We start from the raw sequence: 10,131 nt of genomic DNA, 5'->3' as shown, positions 1-10,131 counted from the left end.
TTAATTGATCTTTATTGCTCTCTGATTCGAGAAGTGATCGTAATTTGACTTTGATGGCTTTAAAACCCTACTCCTAGATTAACCTTGATCACATGTTGATTTCGTAGGATTTATAGGATTTAGGAAGAGATTGAAAGAGTTTCGAAGATGATAAGAATTAATCTAATCCAACCCTTTTGGAGATGAGGTGGAGGGAGGAAAAGGTAAGGAGGAAGATAAACAAAAATAGGTGAAATAATTTTCTTAATCTTTATAATTATTATTGGGCTTGATTAGTTGTTAAATTCAGATATCAAATCAACATGTGTTGATATGAAAAATACAAAAGAAAGTTGACTAAAGAACCGTTTTTGTTAACAAATCGAATCAAATGGGGGAATTGATTGAAATGGACTAAAACATAATGAACAAATTTAAAACTAATCAAATCAAATCAACAATGATGATGATTAATAGAGCTGAAGAGCTTTTTCATTCGCTTTTCAAGTTGCATAAAAACAAACCTAGAAATCTATTTAGCCAAATAGATTGAATCAACGTGCCTCTTTCGATTTAGTCGTCGTTTGTTTTTATTTGGAATTACAGTCTTATAGCTTAGGCAAGACATGTGAAAAGTTTATTAGGATAAGAAGCTTTTTGGGTGATACCATGAGAATCAAATGATCTAAGCAACTTTACATTTCATACAATCAATGATTGTACATACAAATCAGATCAAACCTACCATAACTCATATCGCTAAATGCAATGCTTCAATTGAGGTCTAGATTGGCCATTCACCGTATCTCGTTCTTGTCTATCAATTTATATTGAAACAACAAATATAACAATAAGGCTCAAAGTATTTACAAATGCGATATGACAATTTTTTTTTTTTAAAAAAATGCAGATATGACACAAGTTTGATATAGTTCTTGAATGAAAACTATGTCAATAAGAGTTTATCGATGATATATCATATTCTCGTTAGAAGTCTATCACCGATGGATTTTGCTTTATTTGCAACTTTTTAACAATATTATACACTCAATTATTATTTCTAAAAGTGTTATCTATTGTAATTATCTATTTATAATAATCATTATCTATTTTTTAAAAGAATAAAAGAATCCTAAGCTTTGTCTCTTGTTTAAAAAGATGCATTTACTTTTTTTTCTTCAAAGTTGCATGGTTGTCTTTAACTTTTTTTTTAGACATTTCAAATTATTTTTGAATTAAAATTCATTTAGAATGTTAGACAAAAACTAACCAAGTCTTAATTTTTATTCACGTTAAAACAAATTTTTTAAGATAATTTTGAAGAGTTTACAAAAGATTAAAAGGAATAGTGCATTTTGGAAGACAATTATTTTTAAGTAAATGGCTAAGTTCATGAACAACAAATTTAGAGTAGTATGCATCATCTAAAGTTCATGAAAGTAGATGGTTAAGTTCATGAATATTTTCATTTTCTTTCATATTTCAGTCTAATGTCAACTGTTTTTTAAAAATAGTTTGAGTTTAAACTCTCTTTACATCTATGGAATAAGTTGGAGTTTCACAACATGGGAAGATAAGAGACTAAAACATTTAATTATACGTTAGTTTTGCTATGTCTTCGAGATTCACCAGAGTGTGAAAGGAAATGCAAGAGATTTATGCATTGGACTTGGAGTTTGTAACAAATACCTATCTTCTCTTCTTCTGACTGAAGTTACTTCTTCTGTCCTACGCTCTCATTTTGTTACCAAGAAACAAAGACAGTCAACCTAAAGGAAAATAGCACTGAAAGAAAGACACAACAAATAAGGTGGTTCGTTCATCCATTCATTCATTGCCTTTATCTTCTTAGCCTATGACCTAAGTCTCAACCAAACACGAAACAACCTCGATGTTTGAAGCCTAAACTATGATGCTTTGTTTTGAAATTAGTCAAATGAATATAACTTTTGAGTTCTGAGACTTGCATATTATTCAAGCAATCAAGCAATCTTTTCTTTTTTTCAGACAGCAGTAACCTTTGTCTATTGGGACCCTTCTTCTTCCCTTCTTTTCATGTGCAGGGCTGAGAGGAGGAGAGGAGAGATCATTTTGAAAGGCAAAATTAAAGTCCAAAGCTTCTTTTTTTTCTTTTCTGATACGGTAAAAGAGAGAGATTCTTTCTCTAGTAGCTTAGCCTTAGGCTCAGGTCCTTCTCTATAATGCTGTCGCCACAGTCTTCTCTTTTCTGCCATTTGGGTTCTCTCTTTTTAAAAACAATTGTTCATGTTTAAGTTCTTGATTAACATCCTTTATCCTTAAAAAAAACCCAAATTAGATTATTAGTAAGAAGAGATGGAGATCTTGGTTATTGTTAGGGGAATATAAACAGGTTGGGTTTTTGCATTGCACCTCTGATATTAAGTTCTACTAAAAAGAAAAAAAAGAAAGTGTAAGATAGATATTTGAAGGACACATCAATAATTTGATAGATTGACCTAAGAATTGGGTCACAATGTGTTTGACACGTTTTTTCAAATAAAGTTCTATAATCATTTTCAGACCTTTTTCTTTTTATTTCTTCCTCTCTCGATTCTGCTTCAATTTCCTCCTCCATAACTCCATCTCCCCTGTCTTCTTCCTCACAGTAATTCTTCTTCCTCTCTAGATTCTTCTCTATATATATATTTCGTCTCTAAAATGGTAATGCTCTTTTCTCCGTACTTGACAACAATGACGACATCTTGATTTTTTCTAGATGCCAAACTAACCAAGTGCATACAGTAAGAAGAAAAAGAAAAGCAAACTTAAAGTGAACGAGAAAAATGTAGTATTATGAAAAAAGACTTTGTGATGAGTAAAAGATTAGAAAGCTTTGTTTTGAAATAGCTAGTCAAATCTCATTTTTCAAAAAAATATTTGGTGATGTGTACGGAAATTCTACTAAATTATGAGAAATGTGAATTGACATGAATAACGAGACAATAAACCTTTTTAATGTAAATTGAAACAAACGGTGAGCAGATACCCATCGAGCTCAACTCTCCCAAATTACCTAAGTTGTCAAACATTTCCAAATTAAATTCTTTAATGGTATATCCTACCAATTCATAATAGAATCATTTTCTTAAAAGAAGAAATTCATAATAGAAGATGTTCAATGTTAAAACAACGATACTATTCGTCCACTTTAAGATATAGGTGCAAAATGACTTTCTTTTCAAAATCTTCCCCAACAGATCTCACATTAATAAGGATATTATCCTTCATATATGCATACACAACAACAATACAACCATTTAAAACGAACATGGACCGTTCATGCATCCGTGCGATTTCATTTCAAAACGCAAGTAGGAGAAGGAAGAAGGGATATGTCTGATTGGAGGGAATGAATGAGAAATAAACACAAGATGGAAAAGTACTACAGAAATGTCAAAAGAGAGAGGGAGAGAGAGAGAGAGAGGAAAGTGTGAAAAAAGTGCCAAAAGGAAGGCAACAAGCAGAAGAAAATCAAAAGCATTTGAGATGTTTTGTTGAATGCCAAATTGGCATTGGCATTGGCATTGTCTTTGCCTTTGGCCCTTTGCCCTTTTTGTTTTGTTGCTGTGCTAATTCCCACTTATGAAATACAATGCACACTCACAAAGCTATAATTGGGGGAATGGATCAATGCCAATTCCATCATTATTATTTGCAAAATTATGATTAAACCTTTTTCAATTCTTAGTCCTTAATTCAAACTTCCATTTTCCATTTTTCAATTTTCAAATCCAACGGTTACTTTCTTTCTTTCTTTCTTTTCTATTGCCTTTTCATTTCATTTATCTAAACTTTTCTTTCATCTTTTAACACCAAATATGTTTTTTTCTTCTTCTTCTTGTATTTTATGCCACATTACTTTTTAAAATGATAAACTAAACTTCAAATGATTATATATGGTTCAAAAATATCTATGCTTAAAATAATGTAGATGGGACAACAGTTGGAGAAGAAAACCCACACATGAGTCACATGACCTTGTTCCTCGTCAATTTCATGGCCACAAAGTTTAAAATTTAGGAAAAACTTCAATTTCAATTTTCAACTCTAAAGTTGTCACGTATCGATTTGGGCTCAATGATAAATTTTATCCAAAGAAAATGTAATAAATCAATGGTAATTTAAAGAAAAGAGTCACATTTATTGAGTTTGTTATTGTTGTTTACCAACATTCGTAATTAGTAACATATGATATGTATAATCTAATTATGTTTAAAAACTACGCGCATGAAATCCATATATGAATATTACAACATATTGTTAGCATTATCGAGTCAAACGATAAATGTAACAATAAATGTGTCAAAATTGTAACTATAAAAAATAAAGCATGATTAAAAAAACAATCAATGCATCAATAAAATATTTTTGACCCAATTATGATTATAGGTAAACGTGGTCTAAACTAATTTTAACTTAAAATCTCACCAAAGTTGTAAATTTCCCTAAACTCAAATAATTTTAGTAAAATAGAGTTTTATAAAAAGAAAATGACCAATACACAAAGTAATTATTTAAATATGTTAGGAAAAATTAAACAAATTCATCAAATTCCCCTTTTTTTTTAATCAATACCAAACATCATTCTATTTTCTCACATTTACAGATGAAATTTTAATTCTTCTTCAATTTTTGAATGGTGATATATATATGTATACAAATTTTCACACACACACATATATATGTATAGTTTTTGTGAAAATACTAATCCCCAACAAAAAAGCAAAGCAAAACAAAAAGAAAAAGGTCACCTTCTTCAACAGTGCTTTTGTTTCAAAATAAAGAAATAAAAATAAAGGCTAAGTATTTGCGCAGTTTGGACTTTGGAGGCCAAACCAAAGTAGATCTTGAAATTCGTGCATTTTCATTTTCTAAAGGAATTATATATAAAACACACACACACACACTCAATTTGAGTTCAAATCACAAGCTTAATCATTAAACTTTGAATTTTGTATTTGAACTTAATCTATAGAGACTAATTTGATAGTTTTTAATATGAAACATTACTAGTAGTATTCCTTTACAACTTATGCACTCACAAGTATATCTTCAACGTGAAAATTAGGATGAATTATAAAGTGGGAGAATAAAAAAAATAGAATTTGAGTAAAGTAAGATGAAATATATAAAATATATAAATGAAAATGATTGACATTTGAAAGCATCCAAAGATTCATAGTAAAGTAAAGTCTGTATAGGGTCTAATTTAGAAATAATAACGTGTTGATCATATTGATAATAATAATAAGTTTGATATATATTAACAATAAGGTCTCACTATTAGTGGTAATAAAATTAATACAAAATGCCAAAATAATAATAATAAATAAATTGAAGAGAAAAAGAAAAGAAAAGAAGAAGAGAGAAATAAATAATTAAAGCGAAAGGAAGGGCATTGAATAATTTAAAGCAGTAGTGGGGACTCTCTCCACTCGCAGGCGCATTTCCTTTCCTTTTCTTTCACTCTCACCGGATTTTCCACATTTCGCCATTTCTCATTTCTTCATTTGCTGCTTCTTTATGCTCTTATTTACCCTTTGATGCTGCTGCATTGGTGAGGTATTTTGCACTATGGCCGGCGGAGGCCGACGAGGACCCTCCTCCATTCTTAAGAAAGCTGCTAGAAAGATTGTTGTTGCTGCATACGCTTGTCGTTCCTTTTCTCCCAGAAAAGCTCGTTCTGTAAGCTTCTTTTTTTTTTTTTTTTTTTTTTTTTATCGTTTATGTCCCTTACATTGCTTCAATTCTTAGATTTCTTGGCTGAATTCGTTGATTTCGTTTCTTGTTCTTCCTTTGGGTTTTTGTTTTGAGATTACGATCTCTTACGAGTTCGGATTTTGTTCTTTGACGACTCTAATTTCGTTTTACTCTCTTTGGACTTTGTTCGGTAGGTTTCGAATTTGTCTGTGGTGTCGGCTGAAAAATCAAGGCACGTCGTCGAAGAAGTTGGAGAAGGTGAAATTCCAGATCAAGCAGAATCAATTACCACGAACAATCTGCCTTCCAAGGTAATTGACCGTTCATATGAACAATTTGCCTAGTTTTGGGAGCTCTCCATATGTAAATTGTCTTACTGAAAGAAAATTTTGTAGCCTTTTGAGTTGAAGTGTAGAAAGCTATTTCAATTCTTGGAGCCGTTAAGTTTTGCATCCTGCCTGATTTGTTTGGAAGACGGTTTCAAAGGATTCTGTGTATTTAGAATAACAATTGAGTGAACATTTTCCGTCAAGTGTTTCTTTTTAGAAAATTGTTCTCTCTTGGAGCTGTTTTAGTTTTGCATCTGTTTTTTCTTTTTTTCTTTTTCTTTTTTAGTCTATTCTTCAGAATTATGTACATTTGAAACTCACAGTTCCCACCGAAGAATTAAAATCTCTTATTGCTTTTCCCAACATTTTCATTAGAACAAGGAAATATTTCTTGATTATGGTGGAATTCTTGCACAGCTTTTGAGCCAGTATCAATTTAAGGATTTTTTTGTCTATTGCTTGCTCTTTGTTTTTATGCTTTTGATGTGAATCTGATTACTGGGTTAAACATTAAAATTACCATTTAAATTTCTGAGTAAAAAGGCAGTCAAATCCTCTCTTGCTTTTCTTAAGTCATTCTCCGGTTATTACTTCAAATGAATATCCAATAGAGAGAGTTCAACTTTATTTTTGGACCAGAAAGGCTTGGATTTCTTTCATAACTCATCTTACTTGCTTACTTTTCAATTCTTTTTTTACCTTTTTTTCGAAAAGAAAAGAAAAGAAAAGATTTATTTGCTTAGTCTGTCATGTCATAGTTTTATTATTTAATAATCATTAATGTGTTAAATTGAAATGAGACATATTTAATATTAAGCAATTAAATACACTTGTATGATTAATAAGTGAGTAAAAGTTAAGAAAAGTTTAGCTCTAATTTGAGTCAAAGGTTCTTTCTTTTTCAATATTCAATTATCTAACCTGCATATTTGTCCTGATTCGCATGGCAGAATCTGTGCGCCATATGCCTTGATCCTCTGAACTATAAAACCAAAGGGAGTCGTCCAGGGCAGGCCATTTTCACCGCACAGTGCTCTCATGCATTCCATTTCACTTGCATCTCCTCGAATGTCCGTCATGGCAGTGTCACATGCCCCATTTGTCGAGCTCAATGGACCCAGTTGCCCCGGAATTCAGCCCCACTTTGCCCACAGAGTGATCCTATTCTCCGTATTCTTGATGATTCCATCGCCACATTTCGCATCAATCGTCGCTCCTTCCTGCTCTCCGGTCGTTATGATGATGATGACCCTGTTGAGCTGGACCATACACCTACTCATGATTCTCGCCTCTCTTTCTATGTACATACGACCCCATCAAGCTTCTGTCCTCCAATTCAGGGGAGTGGTTGCACCCCTGGTTATGTATGCTCCAACCACCACGTTCGGCCACCACTTCGTCAGCAATTCCTCTGTAGAAGCCCCTCTCCCTCATTGCAATCACCAGCCCGGCAAACACCACGTACAGGCAACCCTAGGAACAGTTCGAGATATTACCTTTCAGTGAAATTGGCACATCAACAAGCGACTGACTTGGTCCTGATTGCGTGCGCCAATGGCCCGCACCTGAGGCTCCTCAAGCAAGCCATGGCCTTGGTGGTTTCCTCCCTTCGTTCCATCGACCGTTTAGCCATTGTTACCTACTCGTCTTCTGCTACCCGCGTGTTTCCCTTGAAACGTATGACATCTTATGGAAAAAGAGCCGCCTTACAAGTTATTGACCGTCTTTTCTACATGGGACAGCCAGATACTGTGGAAGGGCTGAAGAAAGCAGTTAAGATACTTGAGGATAGCATCCACAAGAACCCCAACTCCTCCATACTGCACCTATCCGATAGCCGAACTCAGCCGTACCATCTCATCAACTTGGAATCGCCCGTTGTCCCAGTCCATTGGTTTCACGTAGGATTGGGATTCAGCATTTCAACCGGTTTTGTAATGCAGGAGTTCGAAGAATTCCTGACGACAAAAGTACTAAGAGGAATAATCAGAAACATCCAACTAAGAATAGGAGAGGAAAGCAGCAGATCAACCATTATTGGTATTGCAGAGTTGAGAGGCGACGAAGAAAAGAGAATTGTAATCGACAACCTGTTCAGTGATAACGATGGACATGTCAGGGTGAGATACACCTACGTTGATGGGGAGGTCAACGATGAGGAGTGCATCAAAGTAGGTGAAACCCTGCTAAGTATAGGAAACAAGAGCAGCAACATTGTTACTTTCGACGAAGCTGGTCGTGAAAACAGGGAAGAGGAGGATGCAAGTATGGGTGGGAGGATTAGCAGCGTCGAAAGATGGGAGTATCACGATCCGTTCATGGCTAGAAGATGGGCCAAGCATTTGCATTCTTACCGGCTTTAAATTTAGAGATGGAACACACAGAGGTAGCCTTAGATGAGCCTCCAAAATTTAGAGCAACATAGTATCTGATACTGAAGTGATTGGACAATGGGATGGCCATGAGATTCAATGCTAAGCTATTTTTCTCCCCTACTTGAAAGAAAACAGCAGCATTTTAGAGTCTTGGGTGACCTTTTCTTGAGATTTGCTTATCATTTCAGAACCAAAAAATGTGGTTGTAAAAAAGAACAAACAATTCAATATGTTTGGTAATTAAGTTTTATTATACTTGTTAATGATAGGAATGTTTGTTAACAGATCAGGGGTTAAAAATTCATTGGGAAGATTCAAGAACTATAGTTTAATTGATGTAAACTTTGTTTAAATTTGATTAATGTGTTATAAGATATGTATGTCTGAGTTCTTAGACCTCTATTTATAATGTGTTTGAATATATATATATATATATATATAAAATTTTTAATAATAAAGTTTTAAATTATAATTTTATTAATGGAAGACGAATGAAAAATTAGAAGAAAATGAATGAAAAATAGCAAAATTAAAAAAAACGCAGAAGTATAGCCTTATCATATTTACGGGTTTTGTTAGCCTTTGCCCCATTATGGAGTATCAAGTTACAGTCTTTCAGTAAGAAATCTCATCATTGGTTTGAAGATAGGTTTTTTATGGTAGTTTTTGCAATTTGCCCTATTGTTTAAAATGTATTTAAATTAGAAAAATATTAAAGAAAAATACATTATTTGAAAATGGGTACTCACAAACAAAATTGAGGAGATGGGCATAATTGTAAAAAGACTATATAGTTGAAAGGGATGGAAGTTGAGAGCTATGGGTAAGGAGGGCTTTAGCTCAAGAAATAAAATGAAATAAATGATTATTATGATTATAATGATATTGGTTAATATTTTACCTAAAAAACAAAAACCAAAAAAATCTCAACTTTTAAGTCAAAAAAGCAAATAAGATTCAACTACCACTAGACAATATCATCAATATGACAAAATTATTGGTGGAGATACAAAGGAGATATAGGGGATAAATTGGGAATTTTATTCTAATTGAATTCATATTATTATTATTATTATTTGCTAAAATTTTATATTCTATCATTCACGAGTAGTCTTTTATTCATATCTATTCAAAATAGGCCTATAATTTTATCATATTTTGTAAATATTTTTATTATTTTTATTTGAAATTGTACTAAATATATAGCTATAGTGAGATAAGTGCTTCTACACATACAATTGGTTTCGATTGTCAAGATTTTTGTTCAAAAGAATTTTTTTTTTCTTTTTTAAAAAAGTAATCTTTATTTGTTGTCAAACCCTAAACCTTTTTTTATACAAGAAAAAGTGAGTGAGCCATGAAGAAGAATGGGTCGACGTCAACAATATTTCACAATCACCACTGCTCATAACTTTTTCTAAAAAGAAAATATAATATAACTTTGTAGCTTCTTATTTTTATATCTTTTTAAGTGCAATAAAGTTTAGGAATGAAAATCTAAAATTTAATAGGATATGTCAATCATTCATTGCTCTTTCATGCTTCTGTTCATACATATATCTATAGAAATCTTCATGTACTATTTCTCAACGTTCAAAGTTTCAACTTTATGCTTGAAAGCTCATTCATTTTGGTTTTTACATCTTTTTTTCTCTAACCATTAAATTCAAAAGAATGGATTCTACTAATCACCACACACTTAAAAGTTTGAAAGCTTACGCAAGATT

The 10,131-nt window shown here is 32.5% G+C and overlaps 1 protein-coding gene across 1 annotated transcript; it reads left to right on the top strand.

Moving 5' to 3' along the window:
* Positions 1-5,409: 5,409 nt before the first annotated feature.
* LOC101214932 (probable E3 ubiquitin-protein ligase WAVH2) lies at positions 5,410-8,806 on the top strand. The gene is made up of 3 exons (XM_004134947.3): positions 5,410-5,685; positions 5,895-6,011; positions 6,980-8,806. The coding sequence occupies exons 1-3, from the start codon at positions 5,575-5,577 to the stop codon at positions 8,390-8,392; spliced, it is 1,641 nt and encodes a 546-aa protein (XP_004134995.1). The 5' UTR covers positions 5,410-5,574; the 3' UTR covers positions 8,393-8,806.
* Positions 8,807-10,131: the final 1,325 nt, after the last annotated feature.

The sequence above is a fragment of the Cucumis sativus genome, chromosome 6, assembly GCF_000004075.3.
Source record: "Cucumis sativus cultivar 9930 chromosome 6, Cucumber_9930_V3, whole genome shotgun sequence".
Classification (NCBI taxonomy): Eukaryota; Viridiplantae; Streptophyta; class Magnoliopsida; order Cucurbitales; family Cucurbitaceae; genus Cucumis; species Cucumis sativus.
This window is presented reverse-complemented; position numbering and strand designations above follow the sequence as displayed.

Coding starts and splice junctions, on each gene's coding strand:
- LOC101214932 (XM_004134947.3), top strand. CDS start 5,575: ATGGCCGGCGGAGGCCGACGAGGACCCTCCTCCATTCTTAAGAAAGCT. Junction 5,686..5,894: donor CTCCCAGAAAAGCTCGTTCT/GTAAGCTTCTTT, acceptor TTTGTTCGGTAG/GTTTCGAATTTGTCTGTGGT. Junction 6,012..6,979: donor CGAACAATCTGCCTTCCAAG/GTAATTGACCGT, acceptor TTCGCATGGCAG/AATCTGTGCGCCATATGCCT.